The sequence below is a fragment of the Mercurialis annua genome, linkage group LG4 (assembly GCF_937616625.2).
Source record: "Mercurialis annua linkage group LG4, ddMerAnnu1.2, whole genome shotgun sequence".
NCBI classification, from domain to species: Eukaryota; Viridiplantae; Streptophyta; class Magnoliopsida; order Malpighiales; family Euphorbiaceae; genus Mercurialis; species Mercurialis annua.
Genome location: NC_065573.1, coordinates 26,561,208 through 26,576,561, shown reverse-complemented (window position 1 = coordinate 26,576,561; position 15,354 = coordinate 26,561,208). Strand labels below are relative to the sequence as shown.

The window sequence follows — 15,354 nt, the reverse complement described above, 5'->3', positions numbered from 1 at the left end:
ATTCTGATCTGTCCATCTCCGCCTGAGTGGTTGTACCCTTGCTTGTCAAGTGTACCCACAGAAATCAAGTTCTTCCGCAGTTCAGGAATATACCAAGCATCAAATGTTCTAACCATACCATCATACATCTTGATCTGAACAGAACCACTACCCTTGACAGCAAGCTCCTTATCATTCGCCACCTTTACAGTGCCATTCCACTCCTTGAAAGAATTAAACAATTCCTTTTTAGAAGACATATGATAAGATGCACCAGTATCTAGGACCCAGGTACTATCAGAACTTGATGTACTCACAATCAAAAACATCACCGCTTTCTTCCTCATCAGAACTCTCCTGTACCATAGCTGCATTAGCATTACCGCTTGATCCCTTGTTTTCGCCACCCTTTTTCAGCTTCGGACAATCTCTTCTAAAGTGCCCCTTCTCCTTGCAGTGATAGCATCGTCGTCCATTAGACTTCGATTTGGAACGCGACCTGTTTCCTTTCCCACCATCTCTCTCATGACTCCTGCCCCGACTCACCACAAGACAAGAAACCGATTCCTCCTCATTAGAGTTAGAGACCTTTTTCTTTAGTTCTTTGGATTGCAAAGCATCCTTTACATCACTAACAGAAATCGAATCTCTACCATATAACATTGTATCAACAAAGTTTTCATATGAACTGGGCAAAGAACATAAAAGAATGAGGGCTTGATCCTCTTCTTCAATTGAAACACCAACACCTTGTAAATCTATAACAATTCGATTGAAGTTATTAACATGATCTCTTACCTGAGTATTTTCCGTCATCCTCAATGTATACAAACGTTGTTTCTGATACAACCGGTTTGTAAGAGATTTCTTCTGAAACTTGCTCTCCAACGCTCCCCATAAAGCATCAGCAGTTCCTTCACCGATAACCTCTCTCAACACCTCATCAGAAAGACTCAATAGAATCGTACTATGTGCCTTTGACATAATATCTGCCTTCTCTCCCACAGACAAACCTTCCGGTAAATTGCTTTCTCCTCCTAACGCCGCTACGCATCCTTGTTGAACCAAAACAGCCTTCATCTTGACTTTCCACAAAGTAAAGTCATTCGACCCATTGAATTTCTCAATATCGAATTTATGAAGCGACATCTTCAATCAACAAAATACCTAGAATCTCAGATTTGAAATCTAGGCTCCGATACCACTTGTTAGCGCAGCAGAAAATAAATAAGAGAAGAGAAAAGAATCACACAAGATTTTTTACGTGGTTCGATCAATGCGATCTACTCCACGGCAGAGAGAGAATTTATTCTATATGTTTGTTGTGAGTTTACAATAGGGTCATCACCTCTATTTATAGTGAACCCTTAAGACACAATTTAAGTCCTAATCCAATAAGGAACTAGACTATAAATCCTAAAAGGAAAACAATGCTAAACAAAGGATTAAGTATCCTAATCTAAATAGGAACAATATATCCTAATCCAAATAGGAACAATATGAGCCATAACTCAACATTTATAATTATAAGTCATAACTTTCTCATAAAAATCCCACCTATCAGAATCAAACTATGTCATCATTATCACCAATAATGTAACCATTTTCTGAAGAAGAAGTTGAGAGAGTGATCATGCCATTACAGTCTGATACACTATCTTGCAAGCTCAACAACAGATGTGAAGTACTAAAACTCATAGTTGGTTTGGTCCTAGGAACCATAGGGACCTCAGCTTCACCCACCAACATCTGGACCACACTTCTCATTGTGGGTCTAGCCAATGGGTCAGGGTGCGAACAAGCTAACCCAACCAACAGAACCTTAGTCATTTCAATCTCACTGAACTCACCTTCAAGTCTTGAATCAGCTGCACTTACTAATTTTCCTTCTCTGTGTAGACTCCACACCCATTCTACTAAATTGCTGTTTGCTCCAATTTTGCTTGTTTCTTTCTCAATTGGTCTTCTTCCGCTAGAAACTTCTAGAACTACTGCTCCATAGCTGAACACATCGGTTTTCTCTGTAGCTCTGCCTGTTAGTAAATACTCAGGAGCTAGATATCCCATTGTTCCGGCCGCTACGGTTGCGTCGGGGGACTTATCGTGCTCGATTTGTCTAGCTAAACCGAAATCGCCTAATCTCGCGTTAAACCCTTCATCCAACATAATGTTACTGCTCTTAATATCCCTATGAATCACTTGATTTTCGCATTCTTGATGCAAATATGCTAATGCTGAAGCTACACCAAGTAAGATTTTTCTCCTATGTGGCCAAGGCAAAACTGTTCTTGACTCGAATAATGCTTTGTCAAGACTTCCGTTAGGCATTAGATCATAGACTAGTAAAATTTCACCTTTCTCATGACACCAACCTTGAAGCCGTACGAGATTTCTATGTCTGAGAGTGCCAATTATTGATAATTCAGATAAAAATTCAGTCTTTCCTTGACTACTATGACTACATTTCTTCACTGCAATAATCTCACCGGAATCCGGTAAGATACCTTTATAAACAATACCAAATGCACCGTGGCCGATGATTCTATTAGCATTAAAACACCTTGTTGCTGATCTGAGCTCTTTATAGCTGAATTCTTTTGGCATTCTTATTATCTCAGACGCAAAAGACTCTTTCTTGACGTGTTTGTACTTTTTAGAAAATACCCAGATGAGAATTCCGGCGAAGATTACTAAAAAAGCACTAGCGGTGACCACGCCGGCGACGGCGCCTGGCCCTTGTTTACAAAGCTGGTTATGACAAGAGGAAGAGGATGACTTACTACTCTTTTCTTGCGCGGTAGAAATAGAATCAGCACTGGCCGGGGCCAACGACGGCGGCGGTGTTTTAACAGAATCAGCCGTCGGGTTCATCAAATTAGCCGTAGGAGGCGGTGGGTTATTAGACCCAAAACCTGAATTAGAATCAAATGACGAACTAAAACTCCACCATTCAACGCTATGAATCTCTGTACTCCCTTGTGTTGACCCAGAGAATCCAACATACATGAAATCATCAACGTACTGATCAAGATCAAGACTAACCGACAAAACAGATTCTTTAGGTTTAAGATTTGAGTACGAAACCGAGACATTGATTCCTCTGTTAGTACCATCGTACTCGATCCAAACGTTAACTAGATCCCCGCTTTTCAGATCAATATTAACGCCGTCCAAATCAACAGTCTCCGTAGAAACCATACTGTTCAGATCCAAACCGACATGGTTACTGTTAACATCTTTAAACTCAACGTCCATAAGGGTATCAAATTCAACAGCAACAAACCCAGAACCAAGACCATCCACCGTGAGCAACCCGAGACACCCGCCGGCAGCGCCGATAGTTTCAGAGTCGGGTGATATAACAAATGCAAGACCGCCGCCAATTGAAGACGGGTTTAGATTCGTAACGGAGAAAGAGAAAAAAGTAGAGAAGCTAGTGATGGAGTGAGTTCCAGGTTGCCGGAAGCGAATAGGTTTGGAGTAAAGAGCTTTGCCAGCGCCGGAATTGGGGACGGCGAGGTCACGGGTGAGACGGACGTTGCCATTGTTTAAATGAGCGTCGCCGAGGAGCTTTAAACTGCTTAAAGTTAAAGTACCGAAATCAAACTGCGTACCAGCAGAAGAAGAAGAAGGAGTTGCAGAGAATAGAAGAAGAAATAGAATGTGTGAGATTTTGTAGTTTAAAAAAGAAAACATTTTACATTTGGTTTAGAGACTGTGAATGGCCATTAGAGATGAAAATGGAGCTTTTATGTGACGGATTTTTATGGGTTGAGAAGTGAAGAAGAAAGTGAAAAGGTAATGGAAAGGAGGAAGCTGAATTTGTGAAGAGAGCAGGGAATCCAAAGGGGAGTTGAAGCAGACAGGTGGATGGATTGCGTGCCACGTGTACTTCCCAACGGTTATGTTTTAGGTGGTCGTAACGAAAACTATTTTTTATTTCTGTTTGTCTTAACCATTCTACTATTATTACTGTTGGCTTTTGTCTTAATTTGCTTTTGGAATAATTGCTATCGTGGTGCTTGAAGTCATTGGAATCTACCAATTTAGTGTTTGAACTAATTTCTTGACAGATTGGGTACCAAAATTCATAAAATTATATTAATATAGTTCTTCTGATCGATTTTATCTAATTATATGCCAAACCTCTAACTGCTCTCTAAAATACAAACCTTGTTTTTGAGGGTAGTGTTGCTGTGATTTCAACCTAGAGCCGGAATTCGTCGTTTCATCGTCTCCATGTCTATTATTGTTCCATTTTTGGAGATGTATTGATTTTTTTTATGTGGTTTGTAGAAAGATTTGGTGATTTTAACTAGTGTTATGTGCATCAATTCTTAATTTGATCAAAGATTGTTTAGTGTTTGTTCAAGTTTCAAATTCAAGTTTCTTACAAATTGAGGTTCCGGTCCAATCGTTTGAAGCATATTTGAAATAGAACAGATTAAAGATAGAAGTACAAGAGTGAGAATTCATCATTTTCTTGTTTTGTTTTGATTAAAGTCGATTAATTGTTCGTGTTTCTTTTGTGTGTTTAGATGTTTTATATATAACAGTTGATTTATGATATATTCCGATGATTATTATAAAATAGTATATTTTTATTAAAAAATATCAATTTATGTACGAAATTACCTTTCAAAGTGTCTCAGTTGATTCAGAGGCAGGGCAGTTCTCTGGTATTTTGGCAGCTATTAGAGCCATGTTGGCTAGAGAGTGGGAAGTTAAAGTTCTCCACATTTAAAGGGAAGCTAATCATACAGCGGATCATCTAGCCTACATTGGTAGCGACTCTCTTACTGGGTGTGTTTCGCATGATACTCCTCTGACTAGTGTTCTTGCTTGGTTAGCGCAGTTTCGTACACTAGAAGTGTCGTTAGTGTGTAATTTCTTTTTTTTAGCCTTTGCCTTTCTTTTTTACCAAAAAAAAAAAGAATGATAATTATACAAAATTGAATTTTATATCTGATTTAATAGATCCAAATTTATATATGGATAACTGATTAAGTTGCTTTATACATGATTTTTTCTGTAGTCCGTGTTTTTCTTAGATTAAATCAGTTTAAAATGTCGTATTAAATATAATTGCTTAAAGTACAATAACTAATTTGTCTAATAGCCAAAACATTATCTCTAAATCGTCACTAATTTAATAAAAAAATCTACTGCTCTACACTAAAGAGTTAAATGCCACTAAATAATTTTTAATCAAGCTTCAAGATCAGTTCTCGAACTCTTTTGAGTATCCTACTGACTAATTTGAATTCAATTTAATGATATTTCGATGAGTTGTTTAAAATAATTATTTTTAATTATAGTAATAATCTTTCCACGTCACATTTGTTTTGTAGTGTAGGGCAATTTTCCAAATATCGTGATTTGTATACTATGATTCCTTATCTAGTGGAATATGTTATATATATGGTTGCAAGAAAAGAAAAGAAAAACAAAAAAGAGGCAAAAGTAGCCTAAAAATATGCTAAACTTTACCCGCAAACCATACAATTCCGTCATCTTTTTCATATTTGTTTGGTCAAATGTTGTAAAAAGGCCAAACCTTTTACAAAAGTTCTGAACTTTCAATTTTATCGATTTTGGCTAAAAATTGATTATTTGGTTTCAAAAAAGTCCTGACCTTTCAATTTTGTCGATTTTGGCCAAAAATTGATTATTTAGTTTCACAAAAGTCCTGAACTTTCGATATTTGGCATGCCACATAGGCGTCATATAGGCTCCATATAGGCAAATTGAAATCAAATTGAGAATTGGCCATAATTGAAACCAAATAATTTGTTTTTGGCCAAAATCGACAAAATTGAAATGTCGGAATTTTTGTGAAACTTTTATGAAAGGTTTGACCTTTTTAAAACATTTGGCCTATTTGTTATTGTTGAATTATGCGATAGATTTGAAGTAAATAATTTTGACCAAGATCGTCACATGTGCAGACACTGAAAATTGCGTAACGGTACACATGATTATTCCATTTGATAAATTATCAAACTAAATTAAAACTTTATTTTTTTTCATAATTAAAATGTAATCATATTATTAAATTTAAAAATTATTTACTTGAACTAAACCAATTAAATTATTATTTATTATTCTAATCCTTATATAGATTGATTTATATTAAAATTTAATTAGAATATATTTTTTAATAATAAATTAAATGATTTGATTATAACGTTAAACATAAACCAAACCAAACCAAATCAAAATAAATTTATAAATTTTATTGATTATTCATTTTGATTTATTTTTTGCACTCCCTTAATTATATTTTATGTTATCTTAGCTTTATGACGTACTCTAACTCAATTCATATGCCTTATAAAAGGTCTAATCATCTAAAATATTCAATTTTTTTTTATTTTTTTGTGATTAATTTTTTTAAAAATATCTATTTGAGTCTAAGTTTGATAAATAAATTTTTAGTGTAGCCAATAATTTGGCTTAAAAGAATAAAAAAAATTATTTTTCATTTATGACCAAACATTATAATTTCGTCAATTGTAGCCAAACTTTATAAAATATTTTTCGATTAAAAAAAATTAGATTTAGCAATAAATAAAAAAAAGAAAAATAATGGTTTTTTTATAAATAAATCTAATATTCTATAATTGAAATTTATATATCAATATTAGATTGAAATTGACGTTTTTAAAATGTTAACCATTTAAAAAGTTAAAAAAATTAAAATATTTTTGAGTGATTAAGGTAAATAAATTGTTGCCGAATTAAGCTCATTTAGGAAGTAAAAATGATAGATTGTTAAAAACCAAAGAAAGACTAAAAAATAAATAATTTTCTCACACTCTACACCAGGAAAGACAAAATATAAATAGATTATTGTCCAATATGAACCAAAAAAATTACCCAAATAGTGATTGATGATGCTGAAAAAGTGAAGCTCCTACGTAAGTACAAGGAATTAAGAAAAATTGGTCCCATTTTACAAATTCTGGAATGGGTTTGAGAGTACAATTTGTAAGCATATGACTTTTGATTTCATGTGAATCATTATTGCTCCATAGACTTATTATACATTACATACATTAATTATAATGACAATATTAATATTTCGATCATATGGTGGGTGGGATCCTACCGTTAGGTGGACATGCATAACTATTTAATGATTGAGATTGATCCATCAGACGGTCCATGTGGAGGCACTGCTATACTAGAGTAGACAAAAGTGCAGCACTATAACAACTTATGCTTTGAAACCCTTTGAGTGCAATTTCAGTGTACTTTTTTCTTTCATTCTAAGCAATAAAATTCTATGAAAATCATATTTAACACTAAGGGATATTATTGAACTCGTATTTAGAATTGTAAAATCTAGACTAATTTTGAACAGTGAATGTCAATAATTAGAGAATATTTGTAGAAATTGCTAGTTTTATAGAGGATTATAAAGAAGAAAAAATGATACAATTGATAAAATAAAATAAATTTTGGTTCTTTAAAATATTTGATCACCTGTCACACCCTTCCTCCATTCAAATCTTAACTGTCTTTCTTTTTTAAAAAATCTCTCAAATTCTAGTAAGTTTTTTTTTTTTCATTTGGAAGGTGGTTTTTGATAATTTTTGACCAAAAAACACCTTTTCAATCTCTCAAATTCAGTTTTTTCATATTTTTCTGTATTTAACTTTAAATGAAGTTTCTTTCTTGGCCAATTTTAATCTAGATTTAGAAATTATTTTCTACCCTAATATCTTAACTGGATTAAATATGATTTAATCGAAATTTAAAATAGTTTATTTTTCATCTTTGGAGATGAATTTGTTTTTTGCGGTGCAAGCGACTTGAATCTTTGAAATAATTAAACCCACCATCTTACGGAAAATTTCACTAATTTGATATCAATGATGTCTTTAATGTTCAATAGAAGATATATATCACAGAAGATGAGATCAAAAACTTTAACAATAAAGTTCTAGTTGTTAGCTATGTATCAGTCGTGCGATTAAAGTTAGTATTATCATATTAAGCGAAACTATTTTTTTTTAAAGGTTGTAATATATGCCTTCAACAACATTTTTTTTTACTCAGTTTGATAGCACATGACTATTTTAACTTAATTAAAACGCATAAATATTGTTTTAATTATCATAGAAAATCTCATGTGATAGCATGTGATTATTTTAGTTTATCTAATTGATTGAGGTGTGTGCGTCCATTATCAAATTATATCTACTGGCTGATCAATAAACTTTTAATTAATAGAATTTTATATTTTAAAACAAAAGAAAAATTATAATTGTTGTTATGTTTCTTTTTATTCTAAATAGATCAAAATTGTAATACCCCGCAATTTCTAATCGTTGCGCTATGTCACGTGTCAAGATTTTATACTGGGGAGTACGTAAATTAAATTTAAACGTGAATTTAATTTATAAGTGTTCGGAGAAGTTTATCTTAATTATTGAATTTTAAAATTTAAATTTTGATAAGTGGGTTAAGTAAGACTAATGAATTAATATACCAATATGCATTTCTAAAAGTTTCGGACAAAATTCAATATTGGTTTTAAAACATTCATTTCATTCCAAAAATAGTTTTAGATTGCCATAAAGAGCATTGCCCAAGATTAAAATCCCATCAACATTCACTTTATTTCATTAAAATTATTCTTTTATACAATTGGAGACTCAATGCACCTGTGAACTACATAATAAGAAATAGTTTATATCCTTACATGTTCACCGTAAAGGTAGTGTTACACAATTATTTTCATTCCAATTGCTGTATGCATAAAATGTAACATAATCTTAACCAATCAATCAAAGTAGATGCGTTTTTAATTGCTATTCACATAGCGGCAATCTTTTCTTATCTCGCCTTGCTCGCCAGTAAGCGGATTATTCTCCGACAACAAGACGATAGCCCTAGCAAACTGATCGTGAAAGTAGCCGTTATCGGCAGCCATACGTTGAACATAGGGAGATGTAGTGGGATCAGAAGCCAATTGTTGGTCAATTGAGAGCAACCCTTTGTGGTTCAATAAGTTCTTGTAGTAATAATTATCAAGAATCATTGGCGTTTCTCGGTCATTTCTTGCATATAGAACAGCTTCTGGGTCTGGGTTGGGAGTTGGACACCGGCCTTTAAGGTAGTTAGCATAGTCAGGGTTCAACGTTGGATCAACTGTAGGGTAGAGTCTTTGCACTAAGTTTACACAATGAACTCTGCCCACTGAGTGCCCTCCTACATTGTACCATAGAACAAATGGATTGAACAAATGTATATTTCTTATGCATTATCACGAAAATGGAATATATAATAAAAAAACATCGAATTAAAGATAGCAGAAATAGATCATGGAAATATAGCTTTGAAATTTTCGAATCGTTTCTCAAAATAAAAATGAAATTCCAGAACTAAATTGGAGAAATAATGTTTTTTATAAGAATAGCTTTTAACTATATAATTTCAGATTTCCAAAGCATTTTAGAAAAAGAAAAAAGAAGCGCTAAAATAAAAGACGGCGGCATTGTATTTTTTTAGATAAAATGAATATAAATATTTAACAGTTTGGTCCAATAACTTTACTTTTCTTAATTCTATTATATGCGTCTAGTGTTATAAAAATTAAGGATATAATTGATAGACGGAAAAAGGTATAAAAAAATTCTTGTAGGTTTCTTAAATTTACACATAAGCCTTTAAACAAATTCTGGGCACAATAAAACCCTCTTTGTTTTCAAAATTAAACAAATAACTCCTTTCGTCCAACAGTATTAGAAACACCCGTTAATTGCTCACATGTCTCTCATAACCAAATAGCAAAAAGGTTCAAAAATAATTTTACTGTTTAATATATTTGCCAAAAACTTGAGGAGGGGCTAAGTATCCAAAATGTAATTAAAAGTGCTTAAATGCTCTTTCCAAAAAAATTAGAGGATTTTTTTTGCACAATTTTTAAAAATTGAGGGCTTAAATAGCCCACAAAACATAAAAGCTTATGTGTTTTTTTAACAACTTAAAGGGTTCCTTTTACCTTTTACCTTGATAAAAATAACAAGTAATTCAATATCTTAAGATATTTTCATTAGAAATTAGTGTATATTTTTTTAAAATCATAAACTTATTGATTATAACATACAAATTCACAAAACAAATTATCTCGATAACAACATACAGATTTTGATAAGTTTTGGTAGATAATTTTTTAAAACTATAATATCTTTTATCATAAAAAGTTAATGAAATAAAAACTAAGTTATTTATTAATTAAAATATTTATTTTTTATTTACTTTGTTGGATGTAATTGATAAAAATCATAAAAAAATTCAGAGTATACTGTTTCACTTTGTTATTATTTTAGATATACTAACTTATTAATTTTACTTATTTTTTTTAACTATACTAGATACTAAATTGGGAATTTTGTATTAAAAAAGGGAAGTTTGAAATTCTCGAAGCATTTTAAAAAATGAAAATGGTAAAACGGCACATCGTGAAGTTTTGGTGAAGCAGGGGCAGATCCAGCCCATTGGACTGAGGTAGGCCCTGCCCCTGCCCTCATTTTTTTTTCTTTCTAAATTACCCCTTTAATTTAATGTTTTTGAAAATTATAGTTATTAAATTTTAATTTTTATATAATTATCCTTCCCATATATTTTTTGTACAAACTAGCCCCCATACTAGAATTCCTAATTCCGGCCTTGCAGGGAACTATATAATTTGCTAGAGCTGGACAAAACATGTAATTGATATGTACCTAACAGAGCAACTGCTCCTTCAGTGTCAATGCCAAGAGATTGAAAGCGATCAAGCACTACTGAAATTGATTCATTGTGATTTGGTATGAAATTTTCAAGCACTGCTGCGTAGCTTTCCTTGCTGTCCCTCCTCCCTGTTTTCATCTCAATTCTTGGTCCTCCCAGCTATATTCATAACATTCAATACCAATTTAACTTATAGTTAATCAAATTTTTGAATATATATACCATGATTAAAAAAAGTCCTGATTTTGTTAATAACTTTTTTGAGAAACATAAATTTATGTAGTGATATTATTAAGATCTTATTGCACGCATTAAAGTCAAATAGACTCATAAACTTATAATTTCAGATCAAATCATGAATCCAAAATTTTCTTATTATTCTATCTAAATTTGGATCATTTGAATTCGATTAATCTGATTTTAAAAAGTTTTAGATGTAATTGACCTTAATTGACTATAGACATAAGTTTATGGACCAAAATGATTATTTTGATAAAATTGTACACCAATGTGGACTAAGGTGTAAAATATGTAAGTTTTGGCTTGGATCACACAATTAAAAACAGACTTACCATGACAATACCATCTCTAGCGGAGAGAGCAACGATATCAGCACAAGAAACTTTCAAAGGGCATTCTTTTTCAAGAGCCTCTTTGATAGTGTTCACGTACTTAAAATTTCTCATTCCGAAGCTTCTTTGCGATGCTTTCTCTGATTCAATTCCGTTCACCGTCTCTAACAACAGCGACGCATCGCATGACTGCACCATTAATTAATCAATGAACCCAACTCTTCACATCGTAGTTCTCGACAATATGCGAATAGAAAATTTCTTACCTAGCACCGGTTTATACTTTGTTCATGCACCCAACTAACCGAAGTTGGAAACAAATTATGAAAAATTCGCCAGTTCCGATTGGTTTGTCTTTATGAATTAAATACAAAATCGTGCTAGTTAAGAATTTCGGTACTATTATTCGGATAATGTAAAGATTACGTACCTTCACTCCGCAATCATGGAAGAGATTTCTAACCCAAGAAACGGCTGTGTTTCCATGCTTGTTGTACAGGCTAATAACTTGCTCTTTGATAATTCCTTCAGCTCTTGGGCAACTTTGTGCATAGTAATTTGATTGGAGTTCACTTTTGCCTGAACGACAATCAAATTTAATATGTTATTGAATCATATACTTTCTAACTTTATCTATCTATATTATTGTAGTATTTGTTAAATATACATAAAAAGGGAACATGTCACATGCTATATATTCTTTTGGGCAACCACCAATTTGTAATTAATATCAAGTCTATAATCTTGTAGCCCTAAAAACACTATAAATACATATACCATTCAATCAAAATTAAACCCAAAATGCAAAGATAATCTCAAAGCGATGTAATGAATTTATTTTTAATGACACAATACTATCATTAAACCTATATTGATTCCAAATACTTATGCTACTTATTATATGGTCATATACAATATCAGATAGTTAAAAGAAATGTTATTAAATTTAGATAGTAACCGAAATTGACGTATAGAGTGAAAAAAGGTAGGAGTAGACAGTAACCTAATTCTTACCAAAATGAAATTGCAAGAATAACGGTAATAACAGAAAGAAAAATGCTGAAGAAAGCTTGTTGGCGGCCATTTCGTAAGCTTATATAATGATGGGTTTGTGTGTTGGATTTGAGGGAAATTGGCATCTCTTTATATAGGAATTGGAATATGACTGCAAGTTAGCAAAAGGCCGGAAAAAAAAAGAAAAAAAAGAGCAGCCTCTCGTTCTCCACTACGCCATTTTGTTTGACCTTTCAGCCATCTTCTCCTCACGCTTCATGTCCCACTTACACCACCCTTCTTCTTCTTCTATTATTAAAAACTTAACATTATCTTAATGCTACATCCAAAATTTTATTAAATCAAATACTATCTCAATAATTAAGGGTACCTAGATCGATATGGACAGTATTATTATCTAAAATGCCTAATAATTGGAAAAGGATAAAATGGTTTTATTTATTTATAATTATTGATTGAATTGATAAAAATATTTTTAACAATTTGACCATAAATTTTCTGAGTTGTGGTAGGATATTTCTAAAAAATAAATAAAAAAAAAAAGTCCCATTAATAAAAGTAAGATATAAGTTAGTAATTTCGGTTGATATTATGATAGATCTATATTTTGATAATGGTTTATAAAAAAATTGAAAAACAAACCGACCAATTATAAAAATAACTTAAGGGATTAATTTATTTTTTTAATTTTTTTTATCAATTAGATCCTTCATTTTTATTATTTATAATTTGTATACATTATTAGAATTCATAAAATTTAATGGATCGGAGTTCAATGTTTTACATCATCATATTTATGAATAAATAGAATTATATAGTCTTTAAGAATATATATTTTTTAATTTTTTTATCAATTATAACCAATATTTTATATTTTATTAATTTTGACCTATTCAAAATATTTCATTTTAATTAACGGATTGAAATAAATTTTATTTTAATTTGGGCATGAAAGTTAATTTTGCCAAACTTATTTAGTAGCTGAATACAAAGCAATATAATCCACTCAAACCATCCTCAAACTTTCGATGTATGTTATTTATGGTCTACTAGGGATAAGATAAAAAAAATTCATCATAACTCGTTTTTTTTTTCAAACGGCTTACCATTTTCATCCTTGTCAAACTTTATATTGGTGGCTATTGGAGTCTTATTTGCATTGCTTAATTACATATTAAATATTTTATTATTAGATTCTTAAACTATACATTTTTTAATTAATTAGTTCTTAAACTTAAGTTTTGTTTCTTTCTGGTCTCTGAACTAAAAAAACGTATATTCAAATCTTTCGATGAATCTCCATTAGAAATTATATTAGTTATGTGGCATTTTTTAATAGGAAATTCGCCATTTTTGGAGGGTTGAATTGTACGCTTAAAAAAAACGTATATTCAAGTCCTTCGATGGATCTCCATTAAAAATTATAATAGTTATGTGAGTTTTTAATAAGTAACTCGCTATTTTTGGAGGATGGAATCGTACGCTTGGTTTAATTTGCAATACAAAGAAGAATTTGAGCAAATTCATAATAAGGCTCATCTCAAATATCTTAATCATGCATTTTGAAAATTTCTCATACATTAATTCATATGAAGCAATATAAGAGAACTAAGCTCTAATAATGGTGAAACAAGGGACGACTAAGAGAATGGGGTGCTGTAATTGTTATGAAAATTTTTGCGGATTAAGAAGTTTAGCAAAGATCCAAACTGGGTCAAGTAAATTAGAAAACTATAAATTAAAGGTCGATTGTCGTAAAAAGGCCAAACCTTTCACAAAAGTTTTACAAAAGTCCCGACCTTTCAATTTGTTGATTTTGGCCAAAAACTGATTATTTGGTTTCACAAAAGTATATGTGCATGCCACGTAGGCAAAATATAGGCAAATTGAAATCAAATTGAGAGTTGGCCACAATTGAAACCAAATAATCTGTTTTTGGCCAAAATCGATAAAATTGAAAGGTTAGGACTTTTGTGAAACTTTTATAAAAGGTCTGACCTTTTTACGACATTTGGCCTAAATTAAAGTAGTTCAGTGAGTTTTTTTGCTTACATCCACTTACCTCAAACTATATATTTTCAGTAACAATAAAGTTTTTACAAATTTATTCCTAATTTAAATTTTTTTTATCCCAAGCTCTATTAATTTTTTTTTTCACTAGGCTCACTAAATAACTTAAACACGTAAATTTCTAAGGCAAGTGAAACCAAATAACAAAAAATGGTTTACAGTTACACTGAACCACTTCAATTTGTATAAAATTTTAAAATTGAAGGTTTTAAAAGAGCCTATTTATTGAAATAAATAAACAAAAGGATACACTCATTTATTACTCGAAAAATAGAGATCAAATTATTTAGTCAACTTTCTTCATTTGATTAAGCATTTTCTTGTCAGTTTGTAGTTCATTCACGTTAAGGGCTAGCTACAATTAACCAATTTGCATCATTGATTGGATAAGCGTTGAATTTCCTTATTTTAGGGTATAATTAGAAATAGAGACCATATATCACATGCATATGGATTTTGGAACCATCCTTTGAGATTGAAACTTAATTTTCGACAATTAAAAATATACTATAAATAATGTAACAATTATTATTGCTTGGTTTAATTTGACTTTGTAAGCTCTTGATTGGTAGATTAAGCGTTTTTATAATGTATAAAAAAGTTTTTAGTCAAATGTTTCTGATCTTCTTAAATAATTAAATATGTGGCGAACAATAGATCAATTCACACCTCGCAAAAGAAGTTTATGATAAATTTTTGTTTTAGTTTTTAATTGTCCAAATAATATACATAATGCAAGGATCTTTGAATTTTTGCATAAGAATGTATTATTAATTTAATTATGTAGCTATTAGTGTGCATTTTCGTTAGTGTACACAAAATCATTTCTTTTGATTGAAGAAATTAAGTTGGATTGCTTACAAGAAAACGCTAACCTCTAATTGTGGAGTTCCATGTCAAATGTTAATCTCTTCATTAATTGGGTTTTTGATGGAATTAATCATTATCTTGTAGATACCATTCATTTGTGAGTTGG

The 15,354-nt window shown here is 31.4% G+C and overlaps 2 protein-coding genes across 2 annotated transcripts; both read right to left on the bottom strand.

Annotated features, from left to right (window-relative positions):
- Positions 1-1,536: 1,536 nt before the first annotated feature.
- On the bottom strand, positions 1,537-3,922 carry LOC126677792 (L-type lectin-domain containing receptor kinase VIII.1). Its single transcript, XM_050372573.2, has one exon. It carries the CDS (start codon positions 3,673-3,675, stop codon positions 1,546-1,548), a length of 2,130 nt encoding a protein of 709 aa, XP_050228530.1. The 5' UTR covers positions 3,676-3,922; the 3' UTR covers positions 1,537-1,545.
- A 4,659-nt stretch (positions 3,923-8,581) lies between these two features.
- LOC126679568 (peroxidase 21) lies at positions 8,582-12,419 on the bottom strand. The gene is made up of 5 exons (XM_050374618.2): positions 12,309-12,419; positions 11,725-11,873; positions 11,295-11,483; positions 10,716-10,881; positions 8,582-9,198 (listed from the first exon to the last, which is right to left on the bottom strand). The coding sequence occupies exons 1-5, from the start codon at positions 12,376-12,378 to the stop codon at positions 8,792-8,794; spliced, it is 981 nt and encodes a 326-aa protein (XP_050230575.1). The 5' UTR covers positions 12,379-12,419; the 3' UTR covers positions 8,582-8,791.
- Between the last annotated feature and the right edge of the window lie 2,935 nt (positions 12,420-15,354).

Excerpts from the sequence above, each read along its gene's own strand:
- LOC126677792 (XM_050372573.2), bottom strand. The coding sequence starts at position 3,675 with ATGTTTTCTTTTTTAAACTACAAAATCTCACACATTCTATTTCTTCTT.
- LOC126679568 (XM_050374618.2), bottom strand. The coding sequence starts at position 12,378 with ATGGCCGCCAACAAGCTTTCTTCAGCATTTTTCTTTCTGTTATTACCG. Across the intron at positions 11,484-11,724 it reads TCCATGATTGCGGAGTGAAG|TCATGCGATGCGTCGCTGTT; the intron begins GTACGTAATCTT and ends TTAATGGTGCAG. Across the intron at positions 10,882-11,294 it reads CTAGAGATGGTATTGTCATG|CTGGGAGGACCAAGAATTGA; the intron begins GTAAGTCTGTTT and ends TTATGAATATAG.